The 24,118-nt window shown below is 47.1% G+C and overlaps 1 protein-coding gene across 6 annotated transcripts in view; it reads right to left on the reverse strand.

The window, feature by feature from the left end:
- The window catches only part of KALRN (kalirin RhoGEF kinase), a 664,115-nt gene that overhangs the window by 584,517 nt on the left and 55,480 nt on the right, over positions 1-24,118 (reverse strand). For 3 of the 6 annotated variants that reach the window (XM_008155509.3, XM_028131144.2, XM_028131143.2), the window contains exon 1: positions 9,945-10,011. The exons of the other annotated variants lie outside the window; for them this stretch is intronic. In XM_008155509.3, coding sequence (XP_008153731.2) covers positions 9,945-10,011 — 67 coding nt within the window. Of the gene's footprint in view, positions 1-9,944; positions 10,012-24,118 lie in introns of those variants that run through there. 6 annotated transcript variants of the gene reach the window in all.

The following is a 24,118-nucleotide window of genomic DNA, read 5'->3' on the forward strand; positions in this document are numbered from 1 at the left end:
ATATGGAGCTCATTATCCCATCTAACAGATTTCATTTCGTCTGAACATAGATTAAAAGCCCCATGCCAGTTCTTCCTCCTCGGCTGGGTTTAGAAGGCAGTCACTCCTCTGCCTTTGCCCTGGGCTGGGTTCTTGAGACTGGGAGAGCCAGGAGGTGCCACTTCCAACTCTCCTCCGTTTATTTTTCATGATAATAACAAGGGAGGATGGAGAAAGAAATACAATCCTGCTTTTGGGCTTCTTAGAAATTTTGCCTGGAGCCTTCAAACGCCAAATCTAAACTAGACACCCTTCAAACCCATAAATTCTCCAGTCTGCCTATTCTTCCACATGCAATCATGCATCAGGGCTGCTGAGCACGTAAAAGGGGCAGGCCTGAGATGAAACCACAGGGGAATGTAATGGATAGAAGCCTCAACTAGGAGTTTTTGTGCCCTGGCTTCATATGTAGGCTCGGCCAACAACTAGCTGCATGATTTTAGAAAGTGAAATCATCTCTTTGAGCTCAGTTTCCTCACCTCTTAAATGCGAGAGATCTCTTCCAGCTGTGTGTTTTTCTTCTTTTGCTGGGGGTAAAGTTATGGAGGCAAATAAAATGTTAAATAAAAACCTCTTCTAACCACTGATCTTTTTTGACCCCACGCCATCTCTCCAACCAGTAAATTCATTTTTATCTGATAAAGGCCAGCCTTCTCTGATTACACCTACACTCTGAATCACTACCGTGTTTGCACTGCATCTTCTCTCACCCTGAATGCCCTTTCCCTTGCTCTATTTAAATCCTTTAAAATCCAAATACTCACAAGGACAGTATGCTTGATAGAAAATACGTGCTGATGGCTTGATTTATCAGTTTTTAACGCAGTCCAGGCTCAGATGTCATCTCCTCTCCAAGGGTTTCCCTCGGGGCCCAGCATAGGGTTTTGTATGAGTGAGGAGGAGGAACTGATCTCTTGATTACACTAACAGGCTCCTGGTTCCTCACTCATTAACAGTCCCCTCTGAGCAGCTGAATGGCAGAATATCCAGATGACAGACCTCCCCCTTGCCCCTAGTATGGGTCTATGGGGGTCCTGTCTGAGTCTCCTCAATTATCTCACCTATTTAATGAGAATAACACCTCCTACATCACAAGGCTGTTGGAGGCCTGAATGAAGCAAGTAAGGACCTATCCAAAGTCTTGATCTATCTATCCCACCTCTCAGGTCTTAGCCCAGGACACTGCCTAGTCCTTTGCTTAAGAATATGAAAGCTATCTGAATTACATTTCCTCTCTTTTTTTATGCCTTTTTTCTACTTAAAAATAGCTCTCTAAGCACCCCTTTCTTCCTTCCTTCCAACAGAGGAAGCACTCTCCCTCCTCTAGTCTACCACTTCCACCTGCACTCTTTATTCAACCCATCCCTCCATCCTCCAGGTCACTGTGACACTTTACAGCACTTATCACAAGCTCTTATTATATGACATGTGCATTGTCGGCCTCACTCACTAGAATGTAAACTTCATGAAGATTTTGTGCCTTATTCATGCTGTAACGCTACCAAATAGCACTGGAAGACACTGTTGGTGCTCAATGTGTATTTATTGAATGAATTAATAAAACCATTTCTGTTCATCACTTTCAAAGTTCTGTCATTGGCCTCCTCCCCTAGCCTCAAACACATTCAGTTTCCCTTGTTTCTTTAAAAATATGTATTTTTTAATTGATTTTAGAGAAAAAAAGGGAGAGGGAGAGATAAAAACATCAATGAGAGAAAAACATCGATTGGCTGCCTCCTGCACGTTCCATGCTGGGGATCAAGCCTGCAACTGATAATCGAACCATGATCTTTCTAGTTCAAGGGCTCACGCTCAACCACTGAGCCACACCAACCAGGCCTCCCTTCTTTAAATAAAATGTCCCACCAACCACCATTCTATTTTACCATGCATTTTCTGACATATTTCTCAAACAAATAATATGTGCTTAATGTTTCCTCACCCTCACCACCTCCTACCATCGCAATCTGGTTTTTCCTCTATGAGGATGCTGAAACAATGCTGTGAGTAGTCATCAACGCCTTCTGTCACCAAACCCATCAACCTTGCCCCATGTCTCTACAGATGGGGATCCCTAACTGTTCCTTCTCCTCTACTTTCATGAATTTATAGTAGCCCACTCTCCTCCTACCCTTAGGAATACACTTCCCATTCCTTTGATTCTGTCCCCCAGTGTCCACACTTTCTAAGATCCGTCTACACTAGTCACATTTCCCCCCGTAGTGTCTTCCTCAGCTATTATCTCCTACCCTAACTGCTCTCTAGAAACAGACACACTTCAATTGCACGAAGGAATTGGGCATTTGGTTCTGCCGTTACAACACATTATGCTTCTTTGTAGTCCCAGCACCTTCTCTACAGCCTGATATGTGGAAACTGCTCAATACATTTTTATAAGTGAAGGCTGCTATACTGCCATCATTTGCCTTTAACCTGACGTGCAAGCAAGACTCTTCATAATGTGGCCTCAACCTGTCCTCCCAAACTTAACTCTGACCACACAGGTGCTCTAGACAGTTTATACTCCACAACTTCCCTCCTCATCATTAAGGACTACTAAAGCTTAATTTAGTTCTCCCCTCCTTATTCTACCTGCCGTTGCATTATTTACTGTGTTATTTGTCCTCGTCTGTTTCCCCCACTAGACTTTAAAGCTTCATGAAAACTGTCTTCTTCAGAACTGTATTCCCAGAGCCTTGAACAAGGCATAGCATATAGGAGATACTTAGAAGATATTTGTTGAATGAGTGGGCATTCCCACTTTCATTGAAACCCAAATATTTATCCCTCTTGTGAATTCATAGCAATCATTTAGCAATTTAACATGAAATAATATCTTGTGGGGTCACATAGATATACTGTAGGTGTTGTAGGTATATTATTTTGCAGGTATTGTCCACATAGATCCATGGAACTAGAAGGAATCCTTATAAGTAATCCATCATTTGATAGAGGGGCCAACAGAGACTCAGAGAAGTTACTGCTAGTTGTTGATCTTTTAGGAGTTTGAATTGTGAGCTCACTGAAGGCAGGAATCCTACTCCTTAAACACTCCCTGGTATGCCTGGGCCCTTAGTGGATACTATTACTACTGCCACTAATAATGACACTATTTATTGCGTTGACAATTTCTTTGATAACAAGCCACCTCCATCCATAAGGTGAAGAGCAAACCCACCCTTTACACTGGAATCCGGTTGGCTTCCTGACCGCCCAGGGACACAGCTGCCCAACTGCCCCGCAGCCCCACTGCCCCGTGGCTCGAAGCAATTGCTGAATATGCTACAACAGAAGGCCAGGCCCTGGGAGGCCACGCCACACCCAATGAAGTACTGCTTTACTGTTCTCACATCACAGTAACCTCCAGCCCCCTGGATGGAAACACCACACCAGGACCTCACAGAGCAGCGATCGGTGTCCTTCCCCCAGGACGTGGCCTCAATATATCTTGTCTAGTGATCTCACACCACAGACAAGACATCCCACTGATACGCTCTCCTCTCTGATGACAGGGAAATGGGCAGACACCCCAGTTTAACATGCATGCTGGAGAGAGAGAAGGATGAAGGATGGGGATTGCCCCACCTGGATGACAGCAGCTATCCGAGAGAACTCATCCCAGATGGAGTCAGGGGTCCTGGACTGACTCTTCTCCTAGCAGCTCTGTGACTCTGGTACAGTATTTAACCTCTACAAACCTGTTTTCTATCTGTGAAATGGGAGCTAACGTAACCAATCTCAAAGAGACATAATGTGGGCCAAAAGGGATAAGACATTGAAATTATCATATCATTACAGTTGTCTTTTTTCCCCCCTCCTTAACAAGTCAATGATAATCAGTACCTCTTCTTCATTCACTGGAGTTCAGACCCTCTATTAACCAAAGTTATGTATTGATTTTCCTATTGGATTACAAACTCCATGTCTAGGTGAGACTACAAAGGGATGGTGGTACAAGAATGTGCCCTCATGGAAGCTGTACTTTCAGTGGAGGGAAAGGACCCCCTAGAAGCAAATAAGCTCCTAAAAGCAGCAGATGTCTGGGAGGACGGCACACACTTACTGAGCACGTTTCAGTTCCAGGCACTGACCACACATATTAACTCTTTCAATGCCCACAACAACCCCCACGAGATGTGTCCTATTACTACCCACAGTAGCACACTGAGAATCATGGAACACCGGCCTTGCACCAAAGTGCCCGCAGGTCTCTGAAGAGAACCAGGTACAGTTACCAAGTGAACTTTTTCCAGAGGACATGGGGGTTTTGAAGTTTGGAAGGGGAAGGATGTGGATTAACCGTAAAAGGGGAGACTTCGAGCACTTCAAGTGGAAGCACAGAAAATATGAAGGTTGCTGGGGAGGCACTAATGTGGAGCAACAGGGGATTATTCTGGGATAGTGTTTCAAGCTGTGTTCAACCTGTTTATTGGACAAGAGGACTGGTTCCTTTAGGAAAGTACTCATGCCAAAAGTCAATTAAGTAACTGTAAGAGATATCTATTTGTGACTTAAAAAGCTAAATTAAACTAACTTCTTTATTTATTATATGGATATTCAGCTCAAATGGGAAGGTGATTACAACCTAACTTCGTCTAGTTAGGAGATTCCCAGCACAGGAGAGCCATCCGATGCACTTTTCATACACATGCTGCACACTCTTCTTTCCTTTCTCCTACTGACCACAGGAGGGGAGGAACAAGTCAGGACAGCTGGTTCCAAGAAGCCACGCATCATGCAGGCGCATATATGCAACAGCTAACAAGAGCAGGACGAGCTAAACTAAGATGGGTATCCAGCCTGGTAGTCCCTGGCAGGCTAGGAAATGGACTAAGCAGAGATACCAAGTCTGACCCAGTCAGGGCCAGAGCTGAGCAGCAAGCAAGCCAAAGGCAGGGCCTCTGTCGGTGACAGGAAACCAGGAACCAGGAAAAAGGCCGCAGGCATGGGAAGGAAGAGACCAAAGATCATGGTGCTCTGAGAGCTACGGGCATGAGGGCCAGTTGCCTCCTGACCCTGCACTGCCCCTGGGCAGTCAATCCTTGGATTAAAACCTTGGGAAGATTTGAAGGCTGAGGCACAGAGAATGGCCACGCAGGGAGAGGCGAAAGTCAGTGAGAAACAGAGGTGGATTCCTGGCTGAAGAAGAGCCCAACACCATGAAGGCTTGAGGTGAGTTACTGTCCTCACCGCCCATCTACCCAGAAGGGAAATGGGATTTTTCTTTCTCTAGTTGGAGCTGAACACGGACAGTGCCCACCCATGGGAGTCACACTAAGCAGGTAAGGAAAGCTGTTTTGTTGTTGTTGTTGTTGTTGTTGTTGTTGTTGTTGTTTGACATCTGCCGTGACAAACTGCCGTCTCAATCTCCAGAGCCCTAGGCAGCCTGAACAGAGAGCAACAAGCCCAAGGCAAGCTGGGGCCAGGCAACATCCTGGGACACAGGTAAATTTTTCTCTGAAAATATAAAGTTGGGTAGTGATAGAAAATGGTTGAAATTTTTTCTGAAGACAGTTGCATAAATTATAGACACAGGATTGTGTTCTTTTACATTTTGTTTCTTAGTACAGTCCTATATTTATGCCTGTGTTTATTATTCTCCTACAGTGACTGATCTCTCGTTTATTTTTTTTACTTTGCTGAAGAGTCATTTTTGCCTCTACTCTCTGACATCCAGGGTAAAGGATGGCAAGGAGCACTTCTCAGCCCTCGCTGTCATTAGGATCACCCTCAGAGCCCTTTAAACACACCAATCTCCAGCCTCCTTTCCAGCAACTCTAATGTAATTGGCTGGGAGATGTGAGGAGGGAGGAACAGGACATTGTGCTAAGAGCTCCCAGATGAATCTAATATACATCCAGAGATGAGAACCAGTTGGTTTCTGACCCAGAATCCAAAGCACTTTGTGGTAGCTACAGGAATGTAGACGAAGGACCAAGAAGAAATTAGCAGCCTTAAGTCTATGTTGTAAATTCAACATATCACTTAAGTTTTCCACAGTCATTTTTGTACTTCTGTCCCCATTTCACCTTATTCACAGACCTCCTACAGTTATTTCCTTTATAATGTTTTAATTCAACTCCATTTTTTACTTAAATTTATTTTTAAAATAAACTAGTGGAGTGGGGATGACAGGCAGGAGCAAAAGAAGAGACGGACTGGCTCCTAGGAAGAAAAAGCACTCAGAGTTAGAAGTCAGGGAAGTCAGGCAGGGGCAGGCTCAGGGCGGGAAACCCAGGACCAACACGGCAAAGTTGGCCCACACATAGGGGTGGAAGCGATGGAGGCTTGGCAATGGGCTGGAGAATGAGAGAGGAATGCCAGGGAATGGGTCACAGGCAGCAGGGAGCTGTGCCTTTAAAGGAGCCCTAGGGACAGAAGGAGAGAAAGGACTGAAGGAGCAGTGAGGCTGGAGGAGGCGGCCATCTGGGGACCAGAGATGAAGGCAGAGCAGAGTGAGGCCCAAGTAGGGCTGGTGGGAAAAGAGAGGCAAAGAGGTGGGAATGAGGGGAGATCTGAGGGAAGGGTAGGCCTGCACTGGTTGGGATGAGATGGGATGGGATGGGATGGGATGGGATGGGATGGGATGGGATGGGATAGGATGGGATGGGGGCAAAAGGGTGGACGGCTCAGCAGACAGGTCAGATTGTCCTTCAGACAGTGCCAGGCAGTGACCTGCAGGAGAACCCCCAGCAACCCCTGCAAACTGCCTGAACACACCTCATGCATGACGAGGGGCGGAGGTTCCCACACCTGGGAAACACTGCCGGGCGCTTTATGAATAAAGAACATCAGTATTTTCACTTTTCCCCTTTCACTACCATAAAAACAGGTAAACAAAGAAATATAAGCCTCCACCTCACTTGTCAGGTTCCCATGGATACACCAAAACTCAACAACAAAAAGCAATGTTACTTGTCTTCTCTCCTACACAACTCATATGTCATATCTATATGAGCTCCTTTCTTCTGATGGGCAATCCCACCGTAGGAACCATCTCCATAGTCACTAACGAATGCCCAGCAGAGTGACAAACGCCCAGCAACAAACACTGTAAAAACAGCATCTGCTCTTAATGAAATAAGTCATGTTTCTGAGCAAGCTGGCAGTTCATTATCATATAAAACCTTACATAGAGTTAACTACAGTCCTAGAAAACAATCCCTTTGATTTGGGGGGAAGACAAAAGATTGGTCTGCAATCACCAAGCATACACTGTCATCTTTTCATAAAGTTTATTTCTGCTCTATGATGTATTCTAATGCATCCTCCCTTTTCCTAGGTGTGTCAAACCACAGATCCATTTATCCCCCAGTCGTAGCCAAGGGAATGACTCAGGCTGGCACGCAGCTTGTCGATTATTTCAGCTTCCTGGGCTAAACTCATCATTTCCCACTTCTACTCATTTCTTATTCCCTCCTCACTTTCTTGAGGCTGTTACTTTCAAGATGACATGAGGCATGACAATGTCTGGGTGAAATAACATAAAATCCTAAAACAGGTGAAGGGAGCTAAATTCTGTTACTCTAAAGAGAGATCTAAGAGAATTTTGCTCACTGCCCAGAAGGACCGGTTCATCACTTATCCATTCATTCAACAAATATTTATGAGCATCTCTTATGAGCTAGCTCAGTCTAGCATGCCATGTTAAAGCATGCCCTTGTCTATACAATGTTAGCTAACATTAGTTAGTAGAGGGAAGGTGCTATATCCAAAAATGCTGCTTGAACATGGATGTGGGTGTGCACACATGTACATGTGTAATACTGTGATACCCATTCATCAGACTGGGCAATATAATCAACCCCCCAGAAATAAGTTGCCCTACACAGTCAGAAACTGCTAGTCTAAAGCTTCACATTAAAGAAAACCTTAGAGACATTGTTTATGGAAGCTTTCCAGTTATAGCCACACATGATGACAAAGCATGCATGGAAGAACACACAATTCTGGCCACCAACTTCTGCTTAATCAAGGAGACAGCTTAATCCTTCAACCCATCAATTCATTAACCTGACATTTCTAAGAATGCCTGACACTTTTACAAACACTAACACAATTTCCCAAAAATTCTATAATATAGATATTGTCATTAATATTCCCATTTTTCAGTTTAACAAACTGAGGGTCAGTTTGAGGGTAAATCATTTTTTCAAGGGTACTTAGAAAGTAATAGAGCCAAAGCTTAAACCTTGGTTTGTAAGTCATGGATTCAAGCATTTTCTAAAAAATAAAACTTAATTACTGGTAATATAGCTTATACATTAACACCTAGTTTCTTCTTATAGTTAGCATCATATGTCAGTTGGAATCTTGTTTTAATTCATGTAAGTATAAATTATCTCTAAGCCTCTAACAATTCTTAATTGGACTTTTCTCAGCTCCTGGTGATTACATACCACCTGTTCCTATCTTTCCTAAAATGTTTGTGGGAGAATAAAAATTAGCTGTCTTGGTAATGAAAACTAAGATTTAAGGGGCCCTTTCTTCATGCCAGGCTCTAGGATAAGTATTTCACTGAACCCCTATAGCAACTTCCTGAGTTGGTGCTACTGTTATCACCACCATCCCCTTTTATAATGGAAGAAAGGAGGCACAGAGAGGTTAAGAATTTGCCTGAGGTCACACAGATCAGGGGGATTCACACCTGTGGTCTCCTTTCCCCTGCCCCGGGGCTATGATTTCCACCAGTTGGAAGTTCTGGCTCTCCTCCTAACATTCTCATCTCATCTCAAGTCTGGGCTCCCACTGGCCTGTTTCTCAGTGCTAGGGAGAGACTGCTTTTCACATGTGCTGGTTTGGTTTCCTCCATCTTTGATTTCTCCTCGATAAGAGTCCTGCTCTGTGCAGCTCTCTGCTTCCAGCTGGGACTGACCTCCTGGCACACCTGAGACCGTTCCCGACGGAGATGAACGCACACTGGGGTACGCAGCAGGGCTTCCCCAGCCCCATCTTCTCCGTTAGGGGTTTGATCTCATTCTCATCAAAACCTCTTAAAGGAGCCAGAGCTTTTAAAAAATAACACCAAACATTTTGTTAAACCAATACTTCTCCTTACAATGCAATGTCTGGATTTGTGTCACATGACCAGGAAATTTAAGTTGCATTAATATTTTATGGGGGGCTGTCTTAAGGTCAAGTTAATCTGAGGAATAAAACGGAACTTTCCCTTCCCTTTCCACTGACTGCAAATGCTGTACAGGCTCTCCGGACAGACAACCCACAAAGGGAGCTGTCCTCAGGACAGGTGCTGTAGCTCCAGGATGCTGAGAGGCATAGGAGGAGGAAAGAACACCTACAGAGCACCTACTGTGTCATTACGCCGTGTGTTTCACAGGTATGAACTAAGTGATAAGTCCACAACAGCCCCAGCAGATAGGTCTTCCCATGCCCATTTACAGGTGGAGAAACAAGCTCAGAAAGGCCACCTCAATCAGGGGGGGTCACAGAGGTGGGGAGCAGCAGAACTGAGAGGTGAGCCTGTGTCGGTTTGCCCCAGCTGCTTGCTGCAGGGACCATTCTCCTTGCTGCACTGCTTCTCAGCGTTCTGTCGACAGCCCTGCGAGACAGGGCTTACCTTGTCTCCCACTACAGTCCTGAGCAAGAAATGAGATCCTGATACACAGATGTGCCCCGCATGGCCCCGTGCTCCTGACTCCCAGCTGGGTCACAAACGTCCCCAGAAAAGCAGCCTTTTCTTACTCTCATGGGTTGGCGACTGGCCTCGGTGTCATTCCCTCTCCTCTCCCTTCTTGCTCTCTGCGCACCTTGCTGTTGTGTCTTTCTGTTTCTATCTCTGTCTGTGTCTATGTGTGTATATCTTCCTTCCTCTGTCTCTCTTAAACACACACACACACACACACACACACACACACACACACACACACACACACACTCAGGAATACCTCGATCCAGCAGCCGGAGCAAGCGGAGATACCAGAGATACCACTGGTCCCAGAAGCGGTCCGTCATCCCACCCTGAACTCATCCTTCACAACCAGTCCCCTCAGCAGAGCCTCGTTCCACTAACGCTGACTGAGGAGGCCGGAATTTCTTGACGTGGGGCTCGCACGCAGCCTGTTCTAAGCAAATGCCTGCCTGCAAAGACAACCACCAATCCACCCACACAGAGGCTGACTGTGCCGGGAGCCCGTTTCACAGCAACAAGGAACAAGAGCAGAATGCCGCCGCCTGTGCAGATGAGCCTGCATGGGCCCAAGGAGAGGTCAGCGGTGGGGAGGGGAGGCAGGGAGGGCTTTCACAAAGAGGTTAGGCCAGAGGTGGTCTTAGGAAGGAATCCACCTTAGGAAGGAATCCAGTCAAGGTCAAGTCTTGAATTTCATTCCAGGATCTCCTGCTGTCCTGCCTTCCCCTGCCTCCCACGCCAGGGGCCAGTGACTCCCCTAATAGGATGAGGGAGGGGGAAGGAGCCAGGAGCTCAGCCATCCTGGACTCCGAAGCCAGCCCAGAAGACCAGAGCCTCTCTGCCTTGCTCTGCGGAAACCACAGGCACTCCCTGCCCAAGACTGCTAGACCCACGTGACCAGAAAAAGGCCACAGACCCTTTCTCCCCATGTCCCTTCATGGATCGATCCTCTGTTCCAGTGGAGACAGCATAGGCCCTGGAGTCGCACAGTCACGGCTCATATCCTGCTACCACTAGTTGCCGGGCTTCGATCGAGTTACTTCAACCCCCTAAGCCCCAGCTTCCTCCTCTCTGGACTGGGGAGAACAGCCCTGGCCTCACAGAGCTCTGGTGAGGCTCCAAGGAAAGGAAGAATGGAGCCTTTCTGGAAGCGCTCTCGGTAGATAGGAGCACTCAAGTGTCCGTTCCTCCTTCCCCTCCAACCCCTCTTCCCTTTTGCCAGATTCTGGTTCTCACACATCCATACATCCCATGGTTTCCTACCTCCATGCCTTTGCTCCTGCTCTTCCTCCCAGTGGCATATCCTCCCCCACCCTCACTTCACCGTGGTCAAATCCTCTGAATTTGCTAATGTCCAACTCAAATGCCACAGAATCCAGAAGCCTTCCCTGGTCTCCCTGCCTTTATGCTGCATTTTACTTCCTCCTTTATATGGGACTCTGCTCCCTTACTTGAAGACAGGGTCCACTGGGTACTCATCCCTGTATCCCCCAAAGTGCCTCACACAGTGCCTTGGACTTTGCAAGTGCTCAAGTACTGACTAACAGAACGACCAGCCAGGCAAATGAGTCTGGGTGCCCATAAAAACAGGATTTTGTTTTTGTCAGGGAAAAGGATGGGCTGTGGGGGCCTCAGCCCCTGGGCACTGCCTAAGGCCTCGAGGAGGATGGACAGGGCATCATGCCCTGCTGGGGACCCATTTCACAGTGGACTGCCCACCCACATGGTGAGGCTGTGCCCTCGTGGCTGGGAGAACTACTCACAGAAGTGAAACCCCAGGGGACCCCAGGCCTGGGACAACCTTGTAAGCCTAACAACTACCCAGCAGCCATGTACACATTCATCGCAGCTTTTGTTTCAGCCTAGACAATGCCAGCAGTATCGCCTCACTGTCCTAATGGAAACGTTGGTTTCCCAGGCCTCCTGGTCTCCTCCAGGCAGAGGATGGAAGCAGACCTCTCCCAGCCTCAGCTCTGCCTGGGGCCTACGCCTCCAAGATGAGATAGACGGCAGACTCCAGACTGGGGAGGAGGCAGGTTAGGGGCAGGAGCTGGAAGGGAGAGGGAGAGAGAGTGAGCAGAGCCAGTCTCCACTGGCCTGCCCTGCCCCGCACCACCATTGACTGTATCACTGCTCCTTCTTAAAGGGCAGCATTGGGACTGAGCAGACACCACTGCCCAAAAGCTACCTCTCAGGCTTTGTGAGTATTATTTTGTTACAAGAGGCCTGATGCATGAAATTCATGCACTCGGCGAAGTCCCTTAGCCTGGCCTGTGCCCTCTCACAGTCCTGGAGCCCTTGGGAGGAGCAGACCTAAGCCTGCAGTCAGACATCCTTAGTGCTGCCGCAGAGGCGGGGAGGCTCCCGCCACCGCCACTGCGCTCGCCTGCGGTGAGCCCGACTTCTGGCTGAGCGGCACTTCCCCTGTAGGAGCTCACTGACCACCAGGGGGCAGTTCCTGCATTGAGCGTCTGCCCACTGGTGGTCAGTGTGCATCATAGCGACCAGTCGTTCCACTGTTTGGTTGATTTGCATATTAGCCTCTATTGTTATAGGACCAGAGATCTGGTGCACGAAATTCGTGCACAGGGGGGCAGGCTGTGTATGTGTCCCTCAGCCCAGCTTGCACCCTTTCCAATCTGGGACCCCTCGAGGGATGTCCGACTGCCCGTTTAGGCCCAATCCACCTCACAATCCAGGACTGCTGGCTCCCAACCGCTCACCTGCCTGATTGCCCCTAACTGCTTCTGCCTGCCAGCCTGATCACCCCCTAACCACTCCCCTACCAGCCTGACTGATGCCTAACTGCTCCCCTGCTGGCCCGATTGACCCTAATTGCCCTCCCCTGCAGACCTGGTCACCCCTAACTGCCCTCCCCTGCCGGCCTGGTCACCTCTAACTGCCCTCCCCTGCCAGCCTGGTCCCCGCAATTGCCCTCCCCTGCAGGCCTGGTTGCCCCCAACTGCCCTCCCCTGCAGGCCTGATCACCCCTAACTGCCCTCTCCTGCTGGCCTGGTCACCCCTAACTGCCCTCCCCTGGCAGCCTGGTCCCCCCCAACTGCCCTCCCCTGGTGGCCTGGTCCCCCCAAATTGCTCTCCCCAGCTGGCCTGGTCCCACAACTGCCCTCCCCTGCAGGCCTGGTTGCCTCCAACTGCCTTCCCCTGCAAGCCTGGTTGCCCCCAACTGCCCTCCTCTGCCAACCTGGTCACTTCTAACTGCCCTCCCCTGCGGGCCTGGGTCCCTACCAACTGCCCTCCCCTGCAGGCCTGGTCCCTACCAACTGCCCTCCCCTGCTGGCCATCTTGTGTCCACATGGGGGTGGCCATCTTGTGTGTTGGAGTGTTGGTCAATTTGCATATTACTCTTTTATTAGATAGGATAGCCTTAACTGGACAAGCATCCACAGTTTAGTTAATACAAACTCCTCTCTCTCCAGACATAAGTGCAGGACCCATTGCCTCCCCTTTCTTTCTTAAATAACCAAATCATGCAGGTGTAAACAGGACTTTTTCACTCACAAAGTACTTTCACAGCACTCAACTTGGGACCTCTTCAAGGCCTGTTGGATGGGAATCACTTTTCCCAGGTGACGGAAGAGAAAACCCATGTTCCAAGAGATTAAATAACTTGCTTATGGTCAAATGCCTGGTAGGTGGCTGGGCTGAGAAAGAAGTATGTGCCATCTGTCTCCTCCCAAAGAGAGTTCCTGGGGCCCCGAGTTGTCCTCTGAGGAACTGAGACATCTTTCACAGAGGGGCAGGGTCTCCAGGGCAGTGCAGACATGCCATGGGCACAGGCTGAGGACGGAGCCTGCATGTGGTCACTTACTAACAGCCTGTCATGTTTTCCTCTGACCGTAACTGGTGGCTACCCCGAGGGAGAGCATCTCCAAATAAGAATGCCTTTTCTAACACAATTCGGGGGAAACCTGACATGGGAGGGGCATGGATCCCACCAGGCAGGAGACAAAGACAGGAGAGCCTGTGGGAAGGGTGCCTAACTGTGGGACAGAAAGCCCCAGTGGCTGTGGACACTGTGAACTACAGTACTCTGACCGTGCTCAGACTACTATCCCACAGCCCATTCTTGGGCGCTGGAAAGAGAAGCTGTTCCCTTCCTTCTGGTAATCAAGGGCAAAATATCCCCCACAGCCTCACTGTCAAAGACAGGAAGAGAATGAAGATGTTAAAGAGCAGTATTGGTGCAAGCACTTCCCTCACAAACTATGAACCTAAGAACTTAAGCATACCCGTTGGGTCAGGCCCAGGATGAACCAAGGAATTTTACTGAAGATTGGCTTCAACCCACCAAGCTGGGCTCCTTGGAGCTCCCCAGCCCACCACTGCTCTCCCCATCTCCCACAGAGCCTCGCGAGCCTTACTTTAAATTCAGCCCCTCTAGAAGTTGAATAAAATGTTCCAAGAGACTGTCAGAGTTGCAATTTAGTTGCAGTACAATTAGAAAGGGTGGAATATTGGCCAGGAAAGAGCTTTATTGATTGTTGTTGTCTGTCTTAAACAATGCTTCTGCAGTGGTTCCTTCCTTCATAGCAAGGCCACCGGCATGGTTCCTCCTGCCCACCCAGCTGGCTACAGGGACATGTTCTCCAGGGACAAGCAGCGTCTCCAGGCCAGCGGCAGCCCATCCATTCCATCCATCATGCCCATCTGAATGATCACGGGTTACTCCACGTCACAACATAGATGTGCTCCCTTTCCTTGGCTGTTCCTTCTTCCTGGCACTGTTCTTCCTCCCTCTCTCTACCCGCCCCAACGTGAAAACACTGTGTTCCTGATCAGATAAAGCCAGCACTCGTGTCTGGAGCAGAAGGCAGGCAGCATGGAGGAAGGAGAGAACTAATCACATTCCAGATCTTTCCCCCTCATCTCCTCGGACAACAATGACCACTGCTCCTGCAGCAGCGCTGGCCGGCTCCTCCGACACAGGGAGCTACCTAACGAGGAAAGGCCACACAGAAGGCAGCACAGTTGCTAGCAACTGCATGCCAGATAAAGACTGACTGCCGAGATGATGTCCCCCACAGCCCCACCCAAGGAGGTGGATCCACAGGCTGCCATTTTGCCCTGCAAGCTGTGCTTCAGTTGCAACATGAAACAAACACTCCAGCAGACACCATCCTCAGCCACCTCCCACACCCACTTCTGTCCCCTTGGCGATTAGCGCCCAAGTGGCGAAGTGAAGACTGTGGCAACACATTCAGAGCCACACCATCCATGGGATGGGATGGGCACCTGCCAGCCTCTCCTGTGAAAGCCTAGTGTCCCCAGGTAAACAGGCTCCCTAGGTCCACACCTGAGGACAGCACCGAAGGCAAGTATCACCTAACACACTGAAATTCAAGCCCACCTCTCCCAAGAGGCCTCTTCCAAGCTAACCTCATTCATTCTCTATCTCAGAGGTTCTCAAAGTTTAATGGACAGCAGAATCACCTTAGAGGGTCGGTTACCCACGCAGATCACTATGCCTCACTCCCAGGCCTGCATTTTTAACAAACTCCCCAGATGATTCTGAAACCGTGATCTCTATCTACCTGCTTCTGTCCCTGCTCGCTTCTGTTAAACACAGCACTCACTTACATCATTTAGCTATTCTGGTTGAGTTCTAGAGTGTACCCCATTTCACCCACACACCCTCAGAGTCCAGGAGGGAGGAGGATTCTGGGTCCTGAATCAGACTAGAGTCTCCTAAATAGTAAAGGGAGGTCCTGCCTCCCCTCTAGGCCCAGTAGAGGGCCCCTCATGGGGTGGGGGGCGTTGCTGAGAAGCTGCCAGCCTCATCTCTCCACAGGCTCCAGAAAGTGTTCATTCCACTGTGGCCTCACCGCACATCTGTACAATGGCTTTAAATGTCACCTCAAATATCAGGTCAGGCAGCAGGAGGGAAAGGTGGAAGCTAATTAGCTTGCCTTGCCCTGGCTTTTGTGTCACCCTCATCCGTGCTCACCTCCAACCTCTGCTGAGATCTTTAACTCTCCATTGGCCGAGGGAGCCCCAGCCCATGAAGACTTCACACAACCATGCCCTGCCCTGGGCTCTAAACCAAGTTGTTAAATGGGGAAACATAATCCCTCTCTGGCCCCTCCCCGGAGCATTTATAGTCCCCCCACCAGTCAACTTTATAGACCCCCATGTTGCTCTGGATCTCCAAACACAGCATGCCACCCCAACACCCCTCCCCAGGTCCCAAGAGTCAGACTCTTCCCATATTTCTCTGCTTTTTTTTTGTGGAGATTTTTTCTGTTAATCCTCACCCGGGGATACTTTTTATTCCACTGATTTTTAGAGAGAGTGGAAGGGAGAGGGAAAGACAGAGAGAGGAACATCAGTGTGTCTCATCACAATTGGTTGCCTCCCACACGACCAGGGGCTGGGATCCAGCCTGCAATCAAGGTACGTGCCCTTGACCAGAATCGAACCCAAAACCCTTCAGTCCGTGGGCTGAAGCTCTAAATACTGAGCAACAAGCTAGGGCTTTTCTCTGCCTTTTCAAAGCTTACCCAACCTGGACCCGTGAGATTATTACAATAATCTCACCCCCTCTAAGGTTTTCATGATGAGAGCTTAACATTTAGGCCCTCAGGGAACATTTACATTTTGGCAAAAGACATTGCCTTAGGTCCGTGGTCAGCAAACTGCGGCTCGAGAGCCACATGCGGCTCTTTGGCCCCTTGAGTTTTGAGCAAAGGCCAGCTTAGGAGTACCCTAATTAAGTTAATAACAATGTACCTAGCTATATAGTTTAAGTTTAAAAATTTTGGCTCTCAAAAGAAATTTCAATCGTTGTACTGTTGATATTTGGCTCTGTTGACTAATGAGTTTGCCGACCACTGCCTTAGGTCAAAGGAAGGAGTGTGGATGTCGAGGCCTTGGAGACAAGCAGTGGTGGGGAGGATACTGGGGGCTGAAAGGAGGGTCCACGACTCCCTTCCCTAAACCTTCAGACGCATTTGCCTGTCAGGCCATCCTAATGAAGGCAGCTCACACCTTTACTGACTCACCCCCATGACCACCCATTTCCTCCTTAGTACATGACCACCGGCAGGCTGCCTTCTCCGAAGGACCTAAATTATAAAGTAGTGTTTGAAGGAAAAAAGCTAATAAGTCGTTGGAGAGGATACCTCTGAACCTGACCCAAGAGGCCTAGGTAATCCAGAGAATTCATTATTGCCTCCTGGGTTTTCCTCACAGCCAGGAAGATGGTGCCTCCACCCTACCTCCACCGTGAGTAGTACCTCCAGCCATCAGGGGAGCGGGTGTGACTCGAAGACACAAGGACCCCTCAAGCCTCAGGGCTTCACCCCCCTGAGGTGTGGTTTCTCTTAACTGTTTCTCCCATCTCTCAATTCCCATAATTCATCAACAGAGAATCAGGAAAACTTAAGGTGTCAATCAGCACAGATGAAACCTCGTACCCAACTGAGCACATGGGATCCCTGCTGTAGAGAATTCTCTCCCTTCCCCTCTCTTCTTTCCATGCCCTTTCCATTTCCTCCAAAAGCATTTCCAAATAATCCCCCTCAGCACATCTGCCCTGTAAAACCAGGTTCCATGATGATGACCAGGGTTGGTAATAATGATTGGAAAGTTTAACAAGATCAAAAAGAGCCCACTGGCCCTGGCTGGGTGCTCAGTTGGTTAGACATCGTCCAGATACGCCAAGGTTGCAGGTTCAATCGCTGGTCAGGGCACATACAAGAATCAACCAATTGGCCCAGCCTGCATGACTCAGTGGTTGAGCATTGACCTATGAACCAGGAGGCCATGGTTTGATTCCCGGTCAGGGCACGTGCCTGGGTTGTGGGCTCAATCCCCAGTGTGGGGCATGCTGGATGCAACTGATCAATGATTCTCTCTCATCATTGATGTTTCTATCTCTCTCTCCCTCTCCCTTCCTCTCTGAAATCAATAAAAATATATTTTAAAAATAATAATCAACCAATGAATGCATGAATAGGTGGAACAACAAATTGATGTTTCTCTCTCTTAAACACATACACACACACACACACACACACACACATTAAATAAAAAATTTCTTAAAAGAGCCCACTGTACCATCAAAGAAATACTGTATTTTGGTTAGCATATATTTAGAACTAAACATTTTTTCTATGTTCTGTTGGGGTTCTTTCCATCTTTGGAAAATGTCTAATTAATGTGTGTTACATAGAGCAACCCATTATGACTCACCTGAGTGCCCTGACCCCCCTCACCCACACATACACAACAGGCTGTACATAGCCAATCTAAATTCTCTCTTCCTTGGCTCTTATTTTCAAAAAGTGAAGAATCAGCCACCATGATCACTTTACTTGGCAACAAATAAATTCTGCTTATGGTTCTTAAAAACAACTGACTCCAATAAATTCTATAAATAATCCTAATATATAAAAACCCTGGGTCATAATGACCAGTAACCACTGAGGAACTGGAAGTCAGTCCTGCAGTCAGCGCTGTGTTGCCATGGCAACCCAGCCCTGACTGCTTCCACTACAGGGTGGTGCCCCAGCACTGACTGCTGAGGGGGCTGCGAATCAGGGCCAGAGAGAGGCCTGAAGAGAGAAGCACGGACTGATCCATTGCCTCTGAGGCAGCTTTTGATTAGCACTTGCCTCTCTCTTTCTCTCCCAGTCTCGCCAGCAGCCACGCCTCCATTTCTCTCCAGGGCTGCTGTTCAGCCCCAACTTTCTGATCAGGCCCCATTGATAGACACAGAGATGCTGACTGGCATAGGAACCAACCAATCAGAACCAAATGTGGTACTGTGAAGAACCAATGGCTGCCTAGGAGGCGGAGCTTCTGACGCTGACTGGCATAGACACCGACCAATCAGAACCAAATCTGGGTGCTGTGGGGAGCGAATGGCTGCCTAGGAGGTGGAGCTTTTGACGCTGACTGGCATAGAAACCAACCAATCAGAACCAAATTGGCCAGCAGAGGAGGGCAGTTGGGGGCGAGATCAGGCTGGCAAGGGAGGGCTGTTGGGGGCAAGATCAGGCCAGCAGGGGAGGGCAGTTGGGGGCGAGATCAGGCCAGCAGGGGAGGGCAGTTGGGGGCAAGATCAGGCCGGCAGGGGAGGGCAGTTGGGGGGCAACCAGGCTGGCAGGGGGAGGGCAGTTAGGGGTGATCAGGCTGGCAGGCAGAGGCAGTCAGGGACAATCAGGCAGGCAGGCAGGTGAGCAGCTAGGAGACAGTGGTCCCAGATTGGGAGAGGGATGTCCGACTGCCAGTTTAAACTGGCAGTCGGACATCCCCCAAGGGGCCCCCAATTGGAGAGGGTGCAGACTGGGCTGAGGGAACCCCCCCCCCTCCATGCATGAATTTCGTGCACCGGGCCTCTAGTCTCTTTATAATGTCTTTATACTGTTAAGTTGAAGCCTTCTAGCTATTGGGAAAGGGTTTGAGCTTTGGAATCAGGCCAACTGGGTTCAAATCCCAAATCTTTTCCTAGCTAACTGAATAACTTTAGACAAACCACTTAACTTCCCTACATCTCAGTTTCTTCATCTTTTGGGTAAAGATAAAGCTGACCTTAAACCTAACAATGCTTATAAGGAAAAAACAAAATAATGTATATAAAATACTAAGCACTGTACCTAATACGTAACAGGTCCTTAATAAAATTAGTGCATTCTCTCACAATAGAAAACAAGCTCATATCAGGTTGAAATTCTCAATTCATTGGACCTAGGTATACAGCCAAACCAATAAAACACAGCATCAGCTCTGCCACTGAGAGCAGCTCTAAGCCAAGTGGCCATTAGGAACAAATCGTGTCTACAACTCCCCCAGCTTCTCTCCAACTTCAGCCTGGGGCAGAGTCCTAGATCTTACTTGCCCTACTACCCAAGTCATCTGGCTCCCTCCCTCTGCCCTCACACAGGCTGGAAAGTTCTAAGAGAGATTCAGTTAGGAGAAATCCTTTGACTCTGTGCACATGAACCATGTAGATGACCCTTAGCACTGAGGAGATGAGAAACTCCAATGATTTGGCTGCCCTAAAAGTCCATTAATTCTGGCCTCACAGCATATACACAGGAAAGCTTAAAGATATCCATGTAAAACAATGAACTATAAAACTTCAAAAAGAAAAACTTCTTTAGTCTTAGGGTGGGAAGGTTTTCTTAAGCAAGACACAAAGTTTGACATATTGGCTTGTATATGCATCTTTTTCCCCTCTGGAAGGATATACAAATCATCTACAGAGAACAGATGCTGGACAACAGCAGTGAAAGTAATACATTTCACAGTATATCTTTTTACAGCTTTTGAATTTTGACCTTTGGACTATATTACCTAACGTTTTATTTATTTTTATTTTTTCCTTTTATTTTTTTATTGTTGACAGCATTATAAATGTCCCCCATTTTCCCCTCTTTTGCCCCCTTCCACCCAGCCCCTGCCCCATGCCAGGCCTTGGCTATCAAATCTAATAAAGAGGGAATATGCAAATTGACCGTCACACTGTAACAAAGATGGTGGCACCCACAGCAGAGGGGGGGTCCATAACACAAGATGGCTGCACCCACAGCGGAGGCTGAGTTCCCATACCGAGCCTCAATGAGCAATCAGCAGGGACCTGAGGCTGTGCCCCCCACCCAGTGGGGCTTGACAGGGGATCTCAGGCCGCACCCTCTGCCCCAGTGCTGGGCCGGGAAACCTGAGGCCGCGCCCCCAGCCCAGTGGGGCTTGGCGGGGCCCACCTGGGATGCAAGATGGCAAACAGGGAACCAGGGGTGGGTGGCTCCGGGGGGTGGGGCCGGCTGCCAGCAGCCAGGGAAGATGGCCCTGATCTTAGGCCAGGCCTAGGGACTGTACCCATGCACGAATTTTGTGCGCCGGGCCTCTAGGGCGCATATATATATATATATATATATATATATATATATATATATACATACACACACACACACACACACACACACACACATTCTTTGGTTAATCTCTTCCAGCTCCTCCTCCCATCCCCACTCCTCTGAGATCTGTCCATCTGTTCTATGCATCCATGTCTCTGGACCAATTTTGTTAGTCAGTTTATTTTGCTCATTAGATTTCACATATAAGTGAGATTATGTGATATTTATCTTTCTCTGACTGGCTTATTTCACTTAGCATAATAATCTCCAGGTCCATCCATGCTGTCACAAAGGGTAAGAGTTCCTTCTTTTTTATGGCTGCAGAGTATTCCACTGTGTAAATGTCCCACAGCTTTTTTTATCCACTCATCTACTGATAGGCACTTGGACTGTTTCCAGATCTTGGCTATTGTGAATAATGCTGCTATGAACATAGGGGTGCATATATTCTTTCTGATTGGTGTTTTGTGATTCTTAGGATATACTCCTAGAAGTGGGATTGCTGGGTCAAAGGAAGTTCCATTTTTTTTTATTTTTTTTTAGAAAGCTCCATACTCTTTTCTATAGTGGCTGCACCAGTCTGCATTCCTACCAGCAGTGAACTATGGTTCTCTTTTCTCCACCTCATCACCAGCACTTGTTTGTTGATTTATTGACGGTAGTCATTCTGATAGGTGTAAGGTGATACATCATTGTAGTTTTAATTTGCGTCTCTCTGATGACTAGTGACATTGAGCATTTTTTCATGTCTATTGGCCATCTGTATGGACTCCTTGGAAAAGTATCTATTCAAGTCCTTTGCCAGTTTTTTATTGGACTGTTTGTCTTCCTTTTGTTGAGTTGTATGAGTTCTTTATATATTTTGGAGATTAACTCCTTATCAGATATATCATTGGTTAATATGTTCTCCCATACAGTGGATTCCCTTTTCATTTTGATGATGGTTTCTTTGGCTGTGCAGAAGCTTTTTAGTTTGATGTAGTCCCATTTGTTTATTTTTTCCTTTGTTTCTCTTGCCCTAGGAGTTGTATCGGCCTACTACGTGAGATGTCTGAGATTTTACTGCCTATGTTTTCTTCTAGGATTTTTATGGTTTCACGACTTATATTTAAGTCTTTTATCCATTTTGAATTTATTCTTGCGTATGGTGTAACTTGATAGTCAGACCTTCTCTAACAGTAAGTAAATATGTGTGATCTGACCGCTGGCTTTGACAGAGCTATCTTTTCCACTTCATTAAATGTACAGCTATAATGGTAGTCATTTTGACTGAGTGGGTAGAGCATCAAGGGCACATCCCCAGGTTGCAGGCTCGATCCCCAGGAGGGGGTATGCAGGAGGCAGCCGGTCAATGATTCTCTCTCATCATTGATGTTTCTCTCTCTCTCTCCCTCTCTCTTTCTCTCTGAAATCAATTGTGTGTGTGTGTGTGTATGTGTGTGTGTGTGTGTGTGTGTGTGTGTGTGTGTGTGTGTGTTTAAATGTACAGCTCCAAGATTTTGAAGAAAATATTATTTAAAGTCTGTATACAATATATGCTAGAAAATATATTACTTGCAACCATTTAAACTTACAGTAAAAGAAATGTTAAATTTCAACATAAATGTGTGAGGGGGTATATAGTTTTCAATATTGTTTTAGGGCATATATAAGCAAAAAAGTCTGAAGCCCACTGAACTATGTATGGTATACCCAAATGATGGCATACTATGCAGCTATTAAAAAAGAATAAGGCAGCTTTCTGTAAATTGATATGATAAAAAAATATTCAAGATATATTGTTGGGCTGAAAATGCAAGACACGGAGCTGCTTTTGATAAGAAAGGGGTAAAATAAATATGGATTCAGATTTGCTTATATTTGCAAAAACAAACACTGGAAAGATTCAAAATAAACTAACCCTAATGTTACCTGTGGGGCAGGGGCCTGGATAGACAGAATGTCTAACTGTCTTATAAAGCACTTTTTATATTGTATTAATTTCTGAGAAAATGTGAATGCATATAATTGTGGGGTTTTTAAGTCTTTGCAGAAAAAAATAGACAAAGTTGCAAAACCATGAACAATATCAAAAATAATCTAGCAGAAAAATACTTGCCAGGTAGCAACAATACATCACACAAACGTTTAGTATCCCTAATTTACAAAAACTTCTAAAAAATTTTAAGATAAAGTTAAGCAACCCTGTATAAAAAAGTCACGAATGTGAATAGGCGATGCACAGGAGAGGACATACAAATGGCTGGTAAAAATAAAAAGATGCAAACCTCTACTAATTAACAGGGAAATGCAAATTAAAGCAATTACAGCACACCGCATTTTACCTGTCAGATTGGGGGAGAAAAACATAGAATCTGGTAGGAGAGCAAACTAATACAACATTTTTAGAAATCAATTTGGCAGAATGTACCATTTCTAAGTGCATAGCTTCAACCCAGCAATTCTACTTCTAAGACTCTCACCTACTGCACTTATACACATATTTCAGTGTATTCTGTAATAGCAAAAACTGGAGACAATCTAAGTGTCCATCAATGAGACTAGTAAGATAAATTATGAGAGTTATAATATAATGTATGTTATACTTTAAAACCACTTAAAAAGACCAGCAGTTTTATATGTAGTGACATGAAAGGATGTCCATGATACATTGTTAGGTAGGAGAAAATAATTTGTATTATCCCACTTTTTTGTGTGAAAATACAAAGAGAGCCATACACGTTATGTGTATGTATTTCAATGTGCATAGAAAAGGAATTCTGGCAGGATCTATACCAAACCGTTAACAGTGCGTTTCCCTGGAGGTCGGGGGAAGGTTATCAGAGAGTTGTAGTTTATAAAATTTTACGTTATACTTCTTTTTACCAGGAGCAGTCATTGCTTTGGTAATCTTCAAAGCACTTACGTATTCCAGCTGACTGAAGCAGCAGCTCAGACCTTCTCTGAAAGATGGGTGCTCCCTCGGGGCTAGGACACCAAGTTCCCCCTCCTCCTCCCACTCAGAGGATCTGGAATGTGAGATGGTCTCCACGGGTCACAATAACCAACTCCCAGGTCTTAGGCACCTGTTCACTGGCCAGCAGTTGCAGCTCGTCCCCCCACTTTGCTCTATAGCAACAACAACCATCAAATGGGTGCTCCGTGAATTTAAAGGGCATTCAGTAGAACCCAATTCTTCTCAGACCATTCATTCCCTTATGGGCCATTAGACACCTGGGGGACTTTGGTTAGAGACAGCAACTATGTTCCATCTCAAATTCCAATTCCAGCCAAGGGGAAGTGATTGTCCAGAGCTTGGTGTTAAACAGTTACTATCTTTTCCTTTACATGAATAGATATCTTAGAGATGAAGGGGGTGGGGGCAGATTTTGAGGCCACGGGCAGGACAGATGGGAAGAGAGTGGCACCGTCAATTAAAGTGCCTGCCAAGACACAGCAGGAAGCGCCGAGACACAGACTGTGAAGTCTGCCATCTCTGCCCTTGTACGGGGGGCTCTGACTCACTGACACTGAAACTTTCAAATCCACCCTCTCTCCCGACTATGTTGTACTTTGG

Source organism: Eptesicus fuscus, chromosome 3 (genome assembly GCF_027574615.1).
Source record: "Eptesicus fuscus isolate TK198812 chromosome 3, DD_ASM_mEF_20220401, whole genome shotgun sequence".
Lineage (NCBI taxonomy): Eukaryota > Metazoa > Chordata > Mammalia > Chiroptera > Vespertilionidae > Eptesicus > Eptesicus fuscus.